The sequence below is a fragment of the Talpa europaea genome (assembly GCF_964194135.1).
Source record: "Talpa europaea genome assembly, chromosome: 14".
In the NCBI taxonomy this organism is placed as follows: domain Eukaryota; kingdom Metazoa; phylum Chordata; class Mammalia; order Eulipotyphla; family Talpidae; genus Talpa; species Talpa europaea.
In genome coordinates this window covers 21,614,896-21,635,414 of record NC_140082.1, presented here as the reverse complement: position 1 = coordinate 21,635,414, position 20,519 = coordinate 21,614,896, and the positions used below count along the sequence as shown (strand labels likewise).

At 42.7% G+C, this 20,519-nt stretch overlaps 1 protein-coding gene across 8 annotated transcripts in view; it reads left to right on the top strand.

Annotated features, from left to right (window-relative positions):
* Positions 1–20,519, top strand: part of KIAA1217 — a gene marked incomplete at both ends in the record, with an annotated part of 258,303 nt that overhangs the window by 203,080 nt on the left and 34,704 nt on the right. For 6 of the 8 annotated variants that reach the window (XM_084254333.1, XM_084254330.1, XM_084254331.1 and 3 more), the window contains 2 exons: positions 15,375–15,424; positions 19,541–19,707. In XM_084254333.1, coding sequence (XP_084110459.1) covers positions 15,375–15,424; positions 19,541–19,707 — 217 coding nt within the window. Of the gene's footprint in view, positions 1–14,756; positions 14,862–15,374; positions 15,425–19,540; positions 19,708–20,519 lie in introns of all 8 variants that reach the window. The other 2 variants (XM_084254332.1, XM_084254328.1) reach the window with 1 other exon arrangement.

The following is a 20,519-nucleotide window of genomic DNA, read 5'->3' as shown; positions in this document are numbered from 1 at the left end:
TAGCACTTTGCTCAGGGTCGTGCAAACAGCTACAAGTAAATGAAGATCTCTGAACCTGGTTTTACACAGGATCTGGTTATGGGGAGAGAACAAAATGGAGAACCCTCTGCTGATATGTGAAGTCTTCTCTAGTGCTCCCTGATCAACATTTTGAAAAACTTTAGTCTTAAGGGGCATCAGTATTTTTCAGGGTCTCTGCTTCCTCTTTAGAAAGGATCTGCCAATCTTAAAGGTTTCCATTTTGCCAAAGCTCAGAAAATTCTCTGGATTTCTGTTTTGCATGTTCAAAAACCTTTTTTGAAAATCCAAATTATCCTATTTGTAAAATAACAAATTGACTAAAAAGGTTAGTGTTCACTTAAAATATATCGCCATTATCACAACCACATCCTGACATGATTGCAATTATGAACATAATTTTACATTTTCACTTTGTTTTCATTCCCCAAAATGTGAAATAGCAGAGGAAGAATCTTATCTCATACATCTTATCTAGGTGATTCTTCACCTATTAATCAACTAATCTTGGGAGGATGGAATTTGCCTGTGTATTTCTTAATACACAGGCAGGGTGTACGGGCAGGAATGACACGGCAGGTTTTCTAATCCAGCAGACAGGGTAAAGGAGGAGAGAGTCCTTGGAGTCCTCAATGGCTTTTCAGGCTTTTATTGGGATTTACTAGGTACACGGCAGGCAGGGGTGCTGCTGGCAGGCCTCCCAGCCCCCAGCAAGTCTTTACTCTTTCTGGGCTCACCGGCCTTCTCTCGCGTTCTCTGTCTTCTCTCGTGGTTCTGCTTCTCTCTCGGCTTCTCTGTTCTGCTTGCTTCTCTTCTGCTGGCGTCCCCATGACATTGCCCTTAAAAGCTCAGTCTTAGCCCAGGTGAATCCCATCTACCTATGCCCACACCCTACTCCAGGTGCCCGCCATCAGGCATGCATTCGGGACCACAGGGTTCCGTCATCCATCCTAATGGCAGGAGGGCAGAAAAGCCTGATACTTTTTACCTCACCCTACACAGGGAGAGTTCTTTTTTCTATAAACCTACACACACACCACCCCCCCACACACACACACACACACGCACACCCCTCTCTACACTTAGAGTTGCTGTGACTAAAAGAGCTGAACATCCCCATTCTTCATTAATTCAACCCAGACATATGACTATTCTCTAGTAAAAACTTGAGTCTGAAAATTTGCTCTCTGCACTCACAGCCCCCTCCCCAATGCTGCCTAGACAAGTGTAGGGGGCAGGACTGGACACGGTGCAGGTTTTCTGATCCAGCAGACCGGGTAAAGGAGGAGTCAGAGTCCTCAGTGTTTTTTTTGCAGGTCTTTTATTGGGGTTACCAGGTACACAGCAGGCAAGGGTGCTGGGAGGCTGGCAGGCCTCCCAGCCCCCAGCAAGTCTTCACTCTATCTGGGCTCTCTGGCCTTCTCTCTCTCTCGGTTTCTGCTTCTGCTTCTCTGCTTCTCTTTTGGCTTCTACTGGCATCCCCGTGACGCCGCCCTTAAAAAGCACGGTCTTAGCACAGGTGTACCCACCTACCTATGCCCACACCCTATTCCAGGTGCCCGCCATCAGGCATGCATTCAGGACTGCAAGGATCCTCATCTATCCTGATGGCGGGAGGGCAGAAAAGCCTGACATTTTCTTTACCCTACAACAAGTAAGAAATGTGAACTTTCTCCTCTTCAACACTGATTCTGAGCTTTTCTGTAGCTGAAATGTACTGCTGGGTAAGATTGTAAGGAGGAAGGCAATGATGATAGCTATCATTTGTTGAGGGCCTTTTATGGGCCCAGCACTATATTAGGTAGTTTCCATACATCATGTGATATAATCATCTCGGCCACCCTGTGAGGTGTGTTCTATGATTATCACTATTTTACAAATGCAGAAATTGAGACTCAGAGGTTAAGGAACTTGCTCAGGATCACAAAGCCAGTAGCAGAGAATGTCCAGGTTCACTACAGAATCTATACTTTTTACCTTGGTGCAGTATTATTCTGCCTGAGGAGAAAGAGCTATAGGCCCCGCCTTCACCCAGCAGAAAAGTAAAGTCAGAAGTAAATTCTGAGCAATTTAACCAGAATTTTTCAAAGATTGTTTCAGGACTAAATGCTATGCAACTGCTCCTAAAGGATATTTACAATCATAAACATGGTAGAATTTGCATAATTATGCTACTAAATATGTACGTGCCATTTAAAATAGAACTGCCTAGCTAGTATATTAACGCAATTATGCAGAAATAGAGAAAGAAAGAAGAGAACGTTCTTGGTAGATTTTCTTGCAAAAAATGAATGTATTATAGCAAAGAAAAATGTAAAAAACAAAAATACCAGATACAATTACTGAAGCACAAAATTAATAAGCTGTTGCCTCACCTATACTGTAATGTTATTTTAGAAATGTTTGATCTATGTAAGTATTTTTAAAGAGTCTTGAACTCCTGTAAGTTGAACTTTATGAGTACAGGGTCCTATAAAATGCCAAACCAATTTCTGCTGCAATTTTATAATATTAAACAGCAAATAAATCTGAGAGTGCTTTTTATAGGAAACCCAAGTGAAATTTTACATCTTAGATGTGAAACTACAAAAACACAGGAGGGAGACTGAGAAATCTGTAGCGACGCTTTTTTGGGGGCACTGCTGGATTCATATGCCATTCTGAAAAGCAGTTCTATGAAATAGCCCAAATAACTGCAGGATGTTTCGAAATCAGAGAGGAAAAAATCTTTCTTTCCTATCTATACTCAGAAAAACCTCCAACAGTAGCTTTTTTTGTTTGTTTGAGGAAACATGATTTTTATAACCGCATTATTGACTTGAAAATGAAGAAATAAAGACAAATCAATTTATTGTGGTTCTTGTATTTAGTCAGATGCCTTGATCTAATAAATTGAGTGGCTGTTTTCTTTTTAAATATGTTTTCATAAAGCACCTTTGCTTTTTTGGAAATAATGACAAATTGTATCAATGATTTAAAAGAAATAGCTGATGTAGCTGAACATAGATGATGGAAGAGTTTTCCTCAAAATGACCATCAACTGGAGGGTAAAGGAGCATATTACATCTCCTTTGACTCTCAAGACAGCAACTCTCAGGTCTGAGCTTCTAGAAAGATGATTCCTTGTGATGAGGTGGCTCTCCCTTCAGCAACAAGAGAGTAGGACACGTGGCCGAGGGAGATGGCGTGTGACAGATGACTTCATGCATGAGGCTGTCTCCCCAAGTTTGTAAAATTACTTCATTAAACAGCATCATTATATCTATTCATGGCACATAAAACAGCTCTTAAGAATTGTAAAATTTTAGGACATTTATGTTTTGCTATTTTCTGTTGATAATTTAGATCATATAGTATAAAGCATCTTGATTGAAATTACACTCAAAATTCAAGGATGCCCCTTGCAAAGTGACTAACAGCTCTTCTTCTGAATGTATAACATATTCTTCTTGATGTAATATTTTTCAAGACGTGGTAAACTTGAACTGATATTGTATTTTTACACTACTCTGCACCTAGAGCAGCTCAATTTAACAACCTAGTCAAGATCCTCTAGGGAGCTTCATGCCCTGTCTGGGCACCTGTCCCTGGAAGAAGAAGTCAGCTGAGATCCCCTTAGGATTTCTGAGGCTTTGCAGACTTAGAGGGGCAGGTCCCTTGTCTGACCAATTAGAAAGAGAGGGAAAGAAAAATCGTGTGTATAGGAGGAAGCCTGCCTGTTAACTGGTAGCTTGTGTCTTAATCATTTTGCATTACTTTCTCAATCCATGAGGATTAAATGCTGTTGTGTTAGGAGCTTTAAAGAGTAGAATGGACTCTTGGTTTAACAGTTGATTGAGTGAAAGTCTACATTCAGATGCATGTTATTTAAAAATGTCCACTGTGAACTGCAGACCTTGGAAAGTTTTTCAGATTCTGCTTTATCCTGCTAGAGGTGAATCTGAATGATTGAGAAAGAATAATCAACTTTTTCCTTTACCTTCATGCTTAGTCAAAAGTAAGTCACATCCCAAGTCTGCTAAGTACTTCAACTTGTGAACTTTCTAGAACAAGGTTTCTTCACTCCTGCACTCTCAGTATTTGGGGTCGAATAATTGTTTTGTGGGGGCCTCTCATGCATTTTAGGATGTTCAACAGTATCTCCTGCCTCCACCCCAGCAACATGGTACCAAACTACTCCGTAGGCCTGCCTCACTCAAGACAATCAAGTTATGTCCAGACGTTATCAGATGCCCTCCAGGGTGGTAAAATGCCCCTGGTTGAGAGGCACTGCTGTCAAGGGAATTTAGGATTTTTCTACTTAATGATGTGGGGAAATGTCCTGTGCTCAAGGTATCTAAATTGTGATATTTATAAAACGTGGATCTTGATCATTATTACTTCCCCTCTGCTTTTTATGTCTTGGTAATGCAATATCATTATTGTTAGAACTTGCCATTATTGCCCTCTGTTCAACCAGTCTGTTGGCACCATTTATTGAGGAATAAGTGCTGTGTTTAGAGTAAAGAGTACAAATTGAACCTGCCTGGGTTCAAATCCCAGTTCTAACACTTGCTAGCAGGTGGGGCCTCTGACAAATAATGGGATCCTTCCCCCTCAGCTTACCATCTGCAAAACAGGGATAAAGGAGCCCCAACCTCATATGGAGCAACTCATTACAGCTAAGTGCCACATGCCATGCTTGGCACAATAGGATCCCAGAGTTTCTGCTTTGAGCATAGCACCCTACTAAACAGAGAGATACACACACAGAATGGTTAGGACCAAACACTGTGCCTAAAGAGGCAAGAAAATAGTTTGTTTTATTTAATTGAGGTGATATTGATTTATAAGTTTCAGGTGCATAACATTATAATTCAACATCTGTGCTACAATGTGATCAAAATAGAACACCTAGTTTCTTTCCATTAGCATATAATTGATCCCCTTAAGCGTTTTCACCCCCTTCCCCTCTGGTAACCACTAATCTATTCTCTGTATCTAAGACTTCGTTTTTAATTTGCTTGGTTTACTTTATATTCCACACATGAATGAAATCATATGCTATTTGTATTTCTTCATTTGACCTTTTTCACTTAGCATAATACCCTCTAAGTCCATCCATGTTGTCACAAATGGCAAGCTTCATTCTTTTCTATGGCTACATATTATTCAATTGTGTATATGCCACAACTTTTTTGTCAGTTCACCTGTTAACTGGACACGTAGATTGTTTCCCTGTCTTAGTAATTGTAAATATTGCTGCGGTGAACATGCATTTTCATTTTCTTTAAATACCTGAAGGTGGAATAGTCTTAAACTTTTAAGGGATCTCCATACTGTACTCCATAGTGGCTGCACCAATTTACATTCCTACCAGTAATGTACAAGAGTTCCCTTTTCCAGAGACAAATTTTTAAATTTAATACTAAGATGATCATAAAGCAAATGAGTGTGGTATAGGAGAGGGTAAAACTAAGTGTGAAGAGAGAATAAAATTAACTGAACATAAAGATCTAAGTTAGAATGCTTAGAATATCAAAGACACTTTTAAAGTCATTTCAGGAGGGAGTAGTGATATTGTACTTCTTCTTAGGTCCAGGAGCAAAATGACTATCCGGAATTAGGGAATCCTTTGAAAATTGCACCTGAACCTTGTACCTCATAATAAAGACACCTAACCAGGAATAGTAGAAATTATTAGGGTTTTGGTTTCGATGCCTAATAATGTCTGGCTGAGTCAAATCTTGTCTGGAGGGCTTTTCCATATAGTTTTAATTACTGATCAATAAATGTTTGTTGAGTTCCTCTTCCATGCTTAGCTGGGGACTGAACACATTGCAGGATACAAAGAAATTTAGATGTGGTCCCCATGAACAAGAGTATAAACTGAGAAGACAGTCATAAACCATTGAAAGCATAATATAAACATAAAAGCTACACCGTGGTTACGTGTAGGAAGCTTCTGAGCCCTGGATGCCTGCTAAATAGCTCTTTTGCAGTAAAAACCACAATAGGTTTTCATTCCTGTGTGATGCTCAGGGATGCTCTTCTTGTACCCTGAGGGTGACAGCATCTCCTATTGAAGCAGAGAAAAGGAAGGAGACAGTGCCAAGTCATAGGGGGGAATGGAGTTTCAGGCAGGGTGCGGGGAGCGGAGGTCCATGTTCAGCATCTCCAAGTCCAGCTGGAAAGTCAGGACACGTTTTTCCTTGGAAACAATGAGGAGCAATGATAGGACTAATAATACACTGTAGGTTAAAGAGGCTTCCATGGACCAGCTGGAAACCCAACCACCATTTATTCCAAATTCTAAACAATGAAAGCACAAGTAAACTTTTCAATTACAAGCCTGTCATAATGTGGGGACTGCTTGTACATGATTAATTCCAAAGAAGTGATACAGACAGTAATTGCTATGAATTCAGAAAAGGGAGCACTTTCCCGAACTCTACTGGCTAGGGAACCTTCTTGAGAATGTCAAGAGGAACTAGAATTTAAGGCTTATACCTAATGGAACTAGAAGTTACCATGTTGGAAGACAGACTAATCTTTATTGTTATATTTCTACCATTATCTTACCTATAAACCTGACTTCTGGGTATGATGCTTTGCCAGTCTCTGAAACCAAAATAAGTACCAACATGTCGAATTATTCCATGCATAGGAACATAGCTTCTGGGTGAAGTCATATTTGGTAGTCATTCCTAAGAATGCTGACTGAGATAGTAGTTTTCTGATAAAAGTGAAACTTCACCAAGTAGCAAAATTTTGAATAGATTCCTACTCTTACGCAAGGAATATTCTATCAAAAATACCAGTGGAATAACTGTCACAAAGCCTGGGTTACTTTAATCAAATCAGTTTCTCAAAAGGAGCAGCCATCATCTGTCACTAATTAGATGAAATGAAATGCACCCTGTATGTCTTTTGAATATTCACAAGGTACTGTCAATCAGATGCCTTTGGTCTGAAAAAAGAAATAGCCAAAGTAACTAAATACTGTGAGGTTCAGATACTCCCCTTTCCTTGTTGCAGGTATCTCTTTCTTCATAGAGAAGAAGAAATGAGTGTGCAGGTACATATTTGGCCTTCTGGAAAGGTGACAAGATCAGCCCAGTGCAAAATTAGCATGACTCAGTGGATGGATAATCCTGGCCCTGCTAATGTTGGGTCTACATTTTAGCCTCTCTTATTTGTTGTCTTCCTATCTGGTGAAGATCACAGGCCTTGTGCTGTTCTCATTTGAATTATTGAGTTTTCATGAGTGAAATGATTCAAAAATATAAACAGGTCTATACATGTATTTGAACTTTTAAATATTGCAGCTCTTAAATAGTCTGCATTGCCCACTATGCTTTTGTAGGACCAACTGGTGCTATCAGTAAATGCTTCCTCTTCCACCTTGTCCATCTTCAGAGCTGAGAGAGACTACTGCGCTAATCCCAGACAACTAAGAGACTTCCTGGAGGCCCAGTGACTGGAGCTGCTGGTCAAATATTTTCACTGTCACGCTATGTTAACATTTTTTATCTTTGTAATAAAGATACTGCATCCCTAACACCTCCCATGAGCACAGGTATCTAAGATGAAAAATATAAAGAGAAGCACGCGAGAGAAGTCAAGTATAGGAAACATCTTCCTCTTTTTTCCTGAGTCATGATCTTAACTTCTTTTGAGTCCACGCTAAGATTTTACAGATCAAAAGCGAGTGAGGAACTTATTTGCACAGCTCCCTTGCAACAACTCAGAGGACTCTCTCCAAAACCTCTGGCATCCTCTCTTGTGGGAAGGTAAATTACAGACCCAGACCCGTGTTCAGGTAGCCCAGAACGGGAACCAATGGCTGTTCATACTAGTTTGTACCAGCACCAAAATAAAGAGAGAGAGAGAGATCAGTTCCAGAGCATGAATATTAGTGTTAAAAATTACCTTCGGGGAGGAGAAAGAAAATGCAAAGTAGGTGATTTCATAAAGTAGGGTGTGGTCTTGCCCTGGGGATTGAAGGCTGTTGTCACCGGAAGTGAATTCTGTCACCCCACAATTCTGTCACCCCACTATGAGTTCCGTCACCCCCTGGTGAGTCACTACTGGAGGGATGGGGCACAGAGTCAAGCTGGGAGCACTGAGGCTAGGAGTCTGCTGGCCGTGCCCTTTTCTTAGGAGAACGCCAGCCTCAGTGGTGTCATTGTAACGAGGGGACTCGAGCTGTGGCCTGCAAGGATTATGTGCCATTTCAGTGGACTGAAAAGTTCTCTACAAGTAAGAGTCCTAGTGACATAGGTCACGAAGCCACCCCCTTGCAGAGGGTGTGATAGTGGCTGTTCCTTGAGATCTGATTATGTGCCTTCCTGCCTCACTTGGGATCGCATTCCAGTCCCAGCCAGAAGCTCCACACAGAAAGTAGATTGTAAAGTAGATTAAAGGCTCCTGGAGCAATCCCAAGTGCCTCTGCTGTGCAGGGCAGAAGACTGCTTGCTGGCAAGTCGCAAACCCATGACCGAGCACATTGGCACACAGGCCTGGGTGGGGCTGAGCTTTGCCCGACCTGCTGGGCCTGCCCCTGCCTTTGCCTCTTGCTTCTATCACGATCACTGAGCCAGAATGGAAAGGAAGTCTGGGGCCTAGACAAGTTGCCTCTAACTGAAAAATCCCGTGCTTGTAAAATTGTACACATGGCAGCGTTTCAGAGGTGGCCTTCGGTGTTAGAGAATGGACACCTCTACATAACAGGGGTTAACAGGAATGGGGCCTTAGGAGGCCTCTTTCTTATTCACACAAATCAGCTCGTCAGGAGCCTCTTTATTTCCTGCACACCCAGCCATCAGTACTGTGGGCAAAGTTCTTTTCATTTTCCTGCCCCTCACCCCAGCAGACCCCTGGCCCCTTCTTCACAGTCCTAGCAGGAATCTTTTGCTTCTTGCCTCCTTCTTGGCTTGTGCTGCACTGGCTCTGCTTTCTGACTGATTGGAGAGGGGAAGAAATGAGTAGAAATGGCCCCTTTGTGTCCAAAGATTCCTTAACTACAGCCACTGATCTCCACCTCACTGATGTCACTTCTCACCCGACAGTCTTCTACCTGCTGTCCCCACTCTGACCTGCCCATCTTCCTTCTGTTCTCAGCAGAGAAGCCAGAGCAACGCTGTTAAAATGCCAGTGCTTTCACCTCCCTCTTCAGCCCAATCTTCCATGGCAGTCCTGGTCGAACTCAAAGCAGAGTCCTTCAAAGCACCCCAAGGAGGGAGAACCTGCTTCTCCACTGGGCTGGGTCTGTTCCCGTCTACCCCTGTGTCCTTCTGCAGCAACCAATTGCTCTCCCTTCACTATCCTGGTTTGGAAGATGATCCCCAGGATTCCAGACAAGGCAGCTCTGCCGCCTGCCTATCATCATCTCCTGTCACTGTCTCGTCCTAAACTCCACTCTGGGCACCTGGTCCCTCAGGCTGCTCCTCAGCCCAGCCAGGCATGTTCCTGCCTCCGTTTTGTGTGTCTGTTCCTTCCACACCTGGAATGTTCCTGCCTCAGGTAGAATGCTAGGTGTGCTCCCTCACACACTCCCTTTAGGTCTTTATTCAAAAGTCGCTTCTCAGTGAGGCCCTCTCTGGACACTTTATCAAAATTCAAAATCCCTCCCCTGTCCCCCACCAGCTTTGTTTTTCTCCTTCATGTTCAGTAGTGTCTAAGATTAATTGTTCATCTTCTTCTTGTCAGTAGAATGTAACCTCCACATGGCCAAGGGTTTTTGTCTATTTTATTCACTTCCATATCCACAGTCCCTAGAACACTGCCTAATACACAGTAGGGTCTCAGTTAACATTTATGAGATTCGTGGATGAAAGAATGGTCACGCCACTGTAAGTAATGGACTCAGAGCACAAATCTGGGTTCATTCCTGGTGCAGTGTTTTGCTTCCTTTAAATTATACTTAGTTTAATGTTTCTTCCCGGGCCCTAGAACTTTCTTTAGAACACCCTTCTCCACTCACATTCTCCTTCCTCCTCCTTCTTCCTCCTGCTAAATCCTGCCATTCTTTTTTGGCTTTATCCACATGTCTCCTCTTACAAGGAGCTGTTCTTCCCAGGCTAACTGCTCTGTCTCCACCATCCAGGAGCTCCTGACCATTGAGAGCCCACATACCCCACCACAGCCAGCCACCTGCGCTCACCCAGGCTGGGCCTTCCTAAGTCCAGGTCAAGAAGAAGGGTGGGCAACACTGACCTTCAGTGACCACCACAGTGCTCATGCTCAGCTGTGATTGCTGAATTGAAGTTGTGATCAAATGTCACCCAAGGCATTCAGGGTAAACATCATTCAGTCCTGATATGTGAAGAACTATTGGTTAGAAATAACTTTTTTCCTCCAAACCTTTGTAAATGGGGCTTCATTTCTCCCTATTTCTTAACAGGTGTCATCAGTGTACACATCTTTGTGGGGTGTAAGTAAAATACAGAATTCTAGAGGAACACCTTTGCTTTGGTTATTGTCTTTTCCTGACTTGGGGAAAACCTGGTTGCCTAATAAGATTTCCCATTTTTTCTCCTTGAAGGATCACCAAAAAGAAGTGATGTGAGAAGGAATAGAAGGGACATGATGGGGCCATTTATTCCCCTCCGATCAGAAAGCAGAGCCCGTGCAGCATAGCCAAGGGGGAGGCAAAAAGCAAAAGAATCCCATTAGGACTGTGGAGAGAGTGTGTGTGTGTGGAGAGTGAGAGGTTCCACTGGGATGAGGAGCAGGAAGGTGAAAAGGTATTTCCAGACAGTATTGATGGCTGGGTATGCAGGAAATAAAAGAGATTTCTGTGAATAAGAAAACCAAAGACAACCAAAGATTACTCTAAGAGGATTTTAGAGTGTCAGACCCAGACAGTAAATCCATACACACAAAGTAAGAATTTAAGATCAGTATGTGTCTGTGAAGAAGGTTCTATAATGCCACCTTGAAAGGGTTATTGGTGCAAATGTTGAAGCTATAAAAGATGAAGAACCAGGGTGTGACAGATATGAGACCAGCTTTCATGCTAAAGTCATCCAAGGATGTGAGGGAAATTCCTGGACACTGGTTGAGAACTTAGATGAGTAATTTAGAATTCAGAAGCAAGGGAGATGTTGAGACGTGAACGGATGACGGATTGATGTGACAATAGGAAACAGAACATACTCGATCTTTCTTCTCCATAAGCAGAGGACAGAGAGAAATAGCAATCTTCAAGATCAGGGTTAAAAAAGATATTTCTTGGGCCTCCCCGGTGGCGCAGCGGTTGAGCGCTGGGTTGCGAAGCTGCCCGTGGCCTCTGCGGTGCCGGTTCGATCCCCGGCTGCTCCCCGGCCACTGGAGGAGGGTCCCACATGGCGCGCAGACCTCTCCTGCTGCCCGCTGCTCCCCTCAGCAGTGTACTTCGGTCCTTCTGCCTGCTCTGCTCCCCGCTCTGGCTCTGGTGAATTCTCTCACCCACCCGTGCTTCTGACTGTACCCAGTGCATGTATAAACAAAAACAAACAAACAAACCAGCAAACAAATAAATAAAGCATGCCTCTATTAAAAAAAAAAAAAAGATATTTCTTCATGACTCCTGTGCCTCATCTCATACTGAGAATGCAAGAAAGAGTGCAAGATGTGGTCGTTACTCCTAAATAGCAGGGCACATGAGGTTGGGGGGCAGGGGGCTGTGTTAATGCCTAGGAAATATTTAGAGGTATGGATCATTTTAACCCATTGCGGTCACCACCATCTCCATCAATATCTCTTCAGTAACTCTAGATGTTTCAAAGGAAAGTTAAATTTATTGGAAAATTTGAACGAATGTCTTTAATCACCAATGGTTTAACTTTGGATAGAAATAGAAAGCTCACTGCTCAGAGTTATATTTGAAGCTTTACCACAAATTCAGATAATTTGAATTCCAGTGCTCTGTTTTCAACCCATCTGAAAACAGCATATTTAATTATGTTGGATTTTTCCCCCTCATACTAGAGAATCAGGACATGAGCAAACAAGGGCACAGCCTAGCTTTAAGCCTGTTCATTTTGCAGTTCTGGAAAATAGCTTCAGCATTGCCAAAACTAAAGGATTTAACTCACTTAGATTTCTCTCAGAAAACTGACTTTCTGAAAGGGGAGTACTGCTTGAGGATGATGATACTTTTTACTCTTACATTCCCAGCAGCTAGCATGATGCCTCATTTACATTCAGTGCTCAGGAATGTTTGTTGATGACTCCTTGACCTTTTCTCACTTCCTGTCAGGAAGAGAGATGACAAGGAAGAAAGAGGAACAGGGGGAAAAAAATCACAAAATATAGAACTAGAAGTGACTGATAAAGTAGGTAAGTACACCCCATGCCTCTGACTTTCATTGGCAAGGAGGCAAGTCCTCTGACCAGGGGTTAATCGGGGGCTGATCACATAATCTTAGTCGGCTAGTTTCTACCAACTCCCCTAGCTACTACTTTTGGATATTTATAAAACTGTTTAGTGATTCATTATAGGGAAATTGCCAGTGTCATCTTGGGGATAGCATTGACTTCTTTTTAATAGTCATTCATTGATTTAGGAATACAATGATAAGGACTTAATTCAGGTTGAAGGAGGCCTCAGAACAAAGACAAGTCCCTAGTCAAAAAATAATTGAGAAGTTTTGTAAAAATGGAGTTACTATCTAAAAATACTCCCCCAAAAGTAGATTTATTTTCCATTCCCTATACTCTGAACACAGCAGACCACAAGCAGTCTGGGCGTGCTTCGTCCTCACAGACAGGCGTGGGGCTTGCAGGAAAGCCAGTTATAGCAACAGGAATTTAAATACTGGGATCAGCACTTTCCCTGGGTTGGACTTGAATTTTTTTATTAATATTATGCTTGGGCTCAAAAAGATTCATTTAGCCAGGCTGACTTAGGGCACTAAATAACTAGTTACCCACACATACTAATCACATAAATATGGTTTATGGAATGACATAAAATAGTTTATGAAATCACTTTTAAACCATCTTTTCAACAGTAAGTATAACAGTGCTATAATACCTTAAACCAAATGATATTGGCAAGAATTAGCTGCAACATCTTTAATATTCTGATGATTATCATTTGAAATTACCACTGCAGTGAAATGACAGGGTTGTATTTAATTTCTGTTCTTCCACTGCATTTCTCCTTTTCCCCTTTCACATTAAAACATACTTCATAACATTTCATCATGAGGAAAGCTGCCGAAGTTTCCAGTTGCCGTAATTTAGTTAAACCATAAAATTGTTTCCAGATTACCAACCATGAAATGGAAAGACAATCTTATTTATGAATTTATAAATCAGATAATCTCCCTCAAATGAATCCTGAAACCAGAAACACTTTGATGATTAAATAGGAGGGAAAAGTTTTCTCATTACGATGTGTCAAAAGAATTGCATTTTGAGGAGTGGTTTTGGTCGGGGTGGTGGCTGGCGGTGGGCATCATTGTGCAGTGCATGCTCTGCACTGCAGCTGCGCAAACCCTGCTGTTTCCTGGACAGTATGAGAATCTTTGACCATCAAGCTCAAGCGTTCTGAACTCTCAAAACTCTGCAGGACCATGTCTCCTTCCTGATGGCCCTGCTGGTGACATAGCCCAGAGGAGATCACCCAGGAAGCATTTACTTCCATCCTCACTGACACAAGAATGAAAGCCAAGCATGTGGATGCCCGGATTGTGCACAGGGCTTTTGCTCTAAAGCATCCAAACTCATCCCAGGAGGTTCTGCAACTCTGTCAACATCACCCCCGAGGACTTAGGAGAGTGGGGTGCTGTTTTGAGGTTGTCTTCTTCTGCATCCTAAAACCATAGCCTTGGGGATGCCTGACAGGAAGCCAAGTGTCCACTGAGCCCAGGAAAATGCCATGGATATGCAACATCCTGGGGGTGGCTGTGGGGAAACAGTCTCAGCTGTGCTGTAACATTCAGCACTAACCCTGTTGATGAACGGCTTGAAGATCAGCGTCCTGAATCAGGAAAGACCATTTTATTTATGAATTATTAAATCAGATAATCTCCCTCAAATGAATCCTGAAGTCAGAAACACTGGATTTGTATCAATTTTTAATGCTGCTGCTCTCCTTTGTTGGACAGAGTAATGGGAGTGGTTGATCCGGGAGGGATCAGAAAGAATGCTGATTAAACCCTAATCAGGACAGTGGCTATAGCCAGCGTTGGAATCCTGTCTGCCATGTCTTTCCTATCAGATGCTCCTATATTCTTGAGAGCTGCAGATGTGACTGTGTGTTACCTTTCTTAATATTGTTGTCTTTTGCGTGTGCTTCGGTTGGCCCCACAGCTTTCTATCCCACTCTGCAGCTTCACAAAACCCTTTCAGCTGCTTCCTAACCAAAGCTGTCTAATACAGCTCAGAAGTGTGTGCCACTGGGCTGCTCTCAGAAACCATTAGTGCCAGAGGTAAAATAGCCACAGCAGGGCAGAGAGGCCCAAGAGCACATGACAGTGCAAACAGAATTATCTCCATGGGAGACGCTCTTCCGTTTCCCAGGAATCCTCTGCCGGTCAGTCTGGTGTCTGTCTGTTCAGTGAGCTCGCTGGGTTAATACTCAGCACTGATCATTGACTCGTGAGTTCAGCAGGATTTGCAGGCGCTTCACATTCCCTGAGCCAGGCTGGGCTGAACTTTGGTGGCCTACGAGGTGGTACCTTTTATAATCCTCAGGGGATCATTCACCTAGAAAAACCAGTCTGAAAGTCAATAGAGCTTTAACAAACAATTCTCTTGTTTTACAGAGAAAGGATGCAAGCCATGGAGAAACAGATTGCCAGTTTAACTGGCCTTGTTCAGTCTGCGCTTTTTAAAGGGCCCATTACAAGTAATAGCAAAGATGCGTCTAGGTAAAAAGAAGAAAGCAAACCAATTAAAACTAATTCAGTCTGTTTCTCTTTAATCATTAAGTGCATTCATTCATTCAAATCTGTTTTCTTGTAATCATTTCAAGGCTGAAAATATGTACATCTCTATGAATCATGGTGTGTGTGTTTTTTCCTTTGGTAATTCTTGGTCGAAGGTAACACTTTGGCCCAAGAAGGGTAAATGGGCTTCCCAGTGCATGTGGCTTCATGGACCACTGCCAGTGCCTGCAGCCGCCATCCACACGTCACACAGCTTCACATTTGTGTCATCTGAAAATCATGAGTTCCCTCAGCTACATCCCACCTGCAGTGTCAGACGCACACCTGGGAAGCCGCTTTTTCCATTCTGGCCTAAAGTGGTGCTGATGTTAAAATACCCTCATTGCTTAATCCCATCACTAGTTGCTGCTAATTGCTTAGAATAATGAATGGAAAGGGCCAAAAAAAGGCATTTTGAGGAAACTGTATAGCTCATTCTCTTTTTCTTTTATTCAGTGAGAAAATGATGAAAACCACAGCCAATAAGAACCACACAGACAGTGCAGGTAAGTATTTTTCGGAGCTCTGGGAGGCCTGCAGACTGCCTTTGATTAGCCCTGACTTATTTCAGGAGTATTCAGCCCTTCTTTTACTCCCTATGGGGTGTGATTTCAGTGACTTGCCAGATAATTCCCTCTACTACCATACCTTCTCTATTTAATGCCAATGCTCCAGATTAGTCATTAATTCAGGGGGTCTAAGCATTGTTCCCTCTCTTCAGTCTTTGTTCATCTGCTAACTTATCCAGTCATTTATCCATTTTTCCACTTATATGACCAACGAATATATATGTGCCTGATGCTGTGCAAGAATAGTGGGCATCATTCTGACTGGGCTGCCTTCCTGGAACTTCTAATCCTAAGAGGAAAATTGAGGAAAGGCAATGAGTTATTTCAGTGTTGAGTATAAAGAAAATTGCAGGATGAATGTTTAACCAACAGATCTGGCTTAGGCCAAGGACATTACCTTGAGGAAGTGACACAAACAAAGGCCAAAAGGATGACTTAGGGAGAGGAGGGGGACGAGCCTTCCAGGATGAGAGAAAAGCATGTGAAAATGTCGCAGTAAGGAATTTAGGTGTTATTCTGAGTGCCCACTGAAGTCATTAGAGGGTTCTACACCAGGAAGGAACTTAGTCCGGCTGCAATATGGGAATGGATGAGAAGGGGCAGAGCCCAGAGGGAGTCAGCAGTGGATGAAGTGGAAGAAGTATACTTGGACCAGTTCTGCTTTTTAAATGCCAACACCCCCCACCCCACCCCAAAGGCCTCCATTATATTCCCAGTGAAGATCACTAATATCTGGGTATATTTGATGTACATCTTACCCAGCATGCCTAAGGGGGGGCCTCTCTCAAGCATATGAGATCTTCCTCCCTTGGGTTAGAAATAGAAATTGTTACCAGAAACATATGTTTGGCTTCTGAATTACACAGGAAGCATGTAGCAAGTTGGGCGAAACCCCTAATTTGGAGAAGCCACAGACTGTTGTAGGGTATAGTAGAGTAGATAGAATTTGGGGCTTGAAATCAATCAGTGAACTTGGCTATGGTCAGAACAGGCAGATGCACTGAAACACACTGCTGAGGGGAACAGCAGGCGAGGCAGGAGAGGTCTGCTGTGATGTGGGTAGCTCTCTGGTGGGGGATCAAACTCGTGCTGCAGTGGCTGTGGATTGCTTCATAGTGCTGCATCTTAACCCCTTGCGCCACCAGAGAAGCCCCAGAGAATTATTTTGTGAAAATTGCTAAACTTATCTTAAGTTCAATTGCCAGGTTATTTTGGAGTTATTTAGTCATTTATTTTTTGATCTATTATAAACTTAAGGGTTGAGTAGGGGACAGAATTCACTGAACTCAAAGAAACAGAGTGGACTGATGATTATTAGAGGTTGGAGGCAGGAGAGATAGAAAGATGTTTGTCAGAAAGTACAAACTTCCAGTTAGAAGATGAATTAAGTCCTGGGGGATAATGTACAGCATGGTAATTTCAATTAATAAAACTGTACTGTATACTGAAAGTTGCCAAGAGAGTAGATCTCAGGTGATCTCATCACCAAAATATTATAATAATAATAATAATAATAATTAAGTAGCAGGAGAGACTAGCTAAGACTGGTGGTGATCATAGTACAATGTATTAGTGCAACAAATGAGTACACTGTCTACCTGAAAGCCATATGACGTTATCTCTCAGTCATATCTCAAAGTTGCAGTAGATAAAGGAACCTCTTTGATGTGAACTTTGCAACCTCTATTAGAGGTCTCCCTCCCTTTTCAGTGAATGATGGAATTAGAAACCACAGTTAAAGGTTTAAGAGGATTTAAGAGTGAAAAAATTATATGAATAGAGTGTTTGTAAAGACATTTGGTCATGAAATTTTTTTTTAAAGATTTATTTATACAAGAACCAGGGTACAGGCCAGATGCACGGGAGGGTGAGAGGATCCACCAGAGACAGAACGGGGAACAGAACAGGCAGACTGACAAAATACACTGCTGAGGGGAGCAGCGGGAGAGACAGGAGAGGTCTGCTCGCCATGTGGATTGCTCTGAGGCCGGCGGGGATCAAACCAGCACTGTCCAGAGGCTGCAGACAGCTTCACAGCACTGTGCTCAACTGCCTGCACCAGCAGGGAGGCCCATGAAAGATATTTTTTAAATCAGTTGTGGGCATTGAACTCATAGATGGTATGTAGACTTGAGCCTCCATGAAAAGATTTTGGCGGGGTACACCTGTACTCTCCGATTGTGTGAAAGGAGGAGGGTGTGCCTGCCTTTGGGTGAGGAATTAGAACTCTTCTTAGTACCAAATAGGAGGCAGCTAACTCACACACTGTCATTTTTATTAGAGATATAACTTAATATCATTTGTAGAAATGATGCTGTATGATGCGTGTGTATCCACATGCTTATGCTTGTGAATGTGGAACAATGACAAAACAACTTGATCAATTCTAAAAGGAAAACCCAATTTATTGTGCGCCCACGCAGGCTGCTTGATCTTGAAGGTGCTATGTTAACTCTGAGATGCTTCTGTTAGTACATGTCCCTTTCTGAGCATCCTCACCATTAAAGAATGGTCTTTTTGAATAATTACAGAGATAGTTAATCTTGGTTTTTTTTTTTTTTTTTTTGGTTTTTTTTTTTTGAGGGTGACTTTGTTTTGGGGATGAGTAGGCACCTTGGTCAGAGCAACAACTGATGATGATGCGAGTTGACCAATTAAACTCATGAAAGTAACACGAAGTTCTCTGTCTTGTCTGTTGGGGTTCTTTGTAAATCCTTAAAATGCTTTTCATCTGCTCCCCTGAGTGCTCCAGGTGGGCCACAAGAAGGTTGGGATTCCAGTTCTAGTTGGGTGGCCACCCAAGGGTGAGGAATTTGGTGCTGTCAGTTTTCCGTTGTCTTTGCTGAGGCCAGGCATGTGAGAGGCCAGTTGTAAGGCACCTCACACACTGGCATGCCACCTGCAGCCCCTGGTGGCCATTCTGCTGAGGCTTTTGAGCTCTGTGTGTGCTGGAGAAGAAAAGGTCCCATGATTGCTGACCCGTGATGAAAAGATATCACTACACTGTAGCCATTCCAGGGTATACAGGCAACCGCAGGTCATCTTAAAAACCTTCCACTTGTCGGGGTAGGGGGTGTAGTGGTGGAGGAGATGCAGCATCTACTCTGGATTCTGTTCCATTAGAATTGCATTGTTCTAAGACAGAAATAGCATGTCCTTTTGATGCCTATACTTTGCTGATCCTGTATGTGCTACTTGGAATCCTTTTTGAGTCATTTTTAAGGTAAATTTGTTCTACTTAGGCCCTTCTCAGATGAATTTAATGATAGATGCAAGCATTATTTAAGTTGGACTCTAGGAGCAAACTTTTTTGGCAGCTGCAAAACTGTTTAGGAAAAGTTTTGCTGCCTTTCTTGATTCCTCTCCTAAAGAGCTTTGCATCGTTCCTGATTTTTCTCACTAAAGAGTGTGTTTCTTTTGGTCTGGAAATCCAAAGGAATTCAGGAGAGTACCACTTCTCATTAGTTTCTCCTTGTTGAACCACTGCCTCTCTCCCCAGAATTAAGTGTGTATTCTTCAAATACTCAGCCTGCAGGAAATATCTTGGAGAAACCCGGTGTCAGGATCTAGAATTTTAAAATTATCTTCTCCTTTATAAAATTAAGATATTCTCTGTGCAGGTTTAAAAAATACCAAAAAAAAAAATAGTACCATAAATGTTAAACTCGTGGAATATCACCATTAGGGCTACTGCTCACGCTTTGTGATATGTCCAGCTAGCCAGTCGTTTCTCTGTGCAAACCTGTGTGTTTAAAGAAGATGCACAGATGGAACCAGGGGCATCACGCTGCACACGCTGCCGTGATGTGCCTTCCTACAATGGCAACTGCTAGAACTTTGTCTGCAGACTGCATACTATAACATTGCAGGAATGTCCCATTATTTATTTAAACCCAATTCCTTACTTTGGCCATTTAGAGACCCAATATAATTCAAAAAAAATATTACTAAGGAAGGAAATGAGCAATTTTAGAGTTACTCATTCAGAGGGAACTTACAGCTTAGACTTTATTTTCTGGCATTCTTAGACTCTCTGTTGCTCTTTTCTCATAGGAATGCCACATGTTTCTGGAGGGAAGACTCTTGGCGCCCTGGAGCCCACGGGATCCTCCAGCCAGTCCCTGCCCATGGGCACCCCCGCTGTCCATGCCAGCTTGCTCCACATGCGGCGCAGTGTGACCGAACTCAGGCTCCAGCTCCAGCAGATGCGACAGCTCCAGGTACAAACCATGCTCCTTGCGGACAGTGTTCTCTGCCCAGAGTCAGCTTTGTGCTGCACCTCCTCTTTGCCTCCTCCCGCGTGCCCAGCCCATGGCGCCTTCCACCAACCATGCCTAGGAGCTGACTCCACCTGGATAGCAGGACCGTGCTGGTGTGAATTCCTCGCTCATGTACATAATCCTGGCCTAGGCCAGCCTTCCAGTGCAACTTAGTGGATCTACAGCCACTTGTTTAGGCTATGCATGCTTTTACCCTGAACACCCACTGAACATATTTGTGGGGGGAGAGCTGAAAGGAGAGGAGTCCTGTAGATCCTTCTAACAGCCAGTGATGACTTCTTGCTGATACCATCTTTCAGCTCCCTGCTTCTCCCTTGGCAGTGGGCATAAAGGCACAAAGGTATGACAGTCAGCTGTGTTTGTTGTTTTTTAACAAGGAAATTTACAATGTATTTAGAAATGTGAGTTTAGACTAGGAGATGAATCCATAAGGAAAAGAAGTCACCATGGATGGTGTATTGAGAAGAACACTTGTGTGTTATATGGATAGTGTACATTCCATGTGATTTCCAAATGATTCCAAATAATTGGAAATAATGTTGTGTATTATTTCCCTTACCCTTCTCTATTTTAAGGAATATATGAAGTATATGAGAAGGAAAAGTGACTCTTCATGTCATGAATCTTGGTAAACAAGTCCTGTGAATCTGAGCAAGCAGAATAATGTATCTCCTGGTTCTGGGCAATAAGGAAGTAGACTCTGCATTTTTCTTTATGAAATCATGTGGCTGCTTCATGTATTGCCTTTGGTG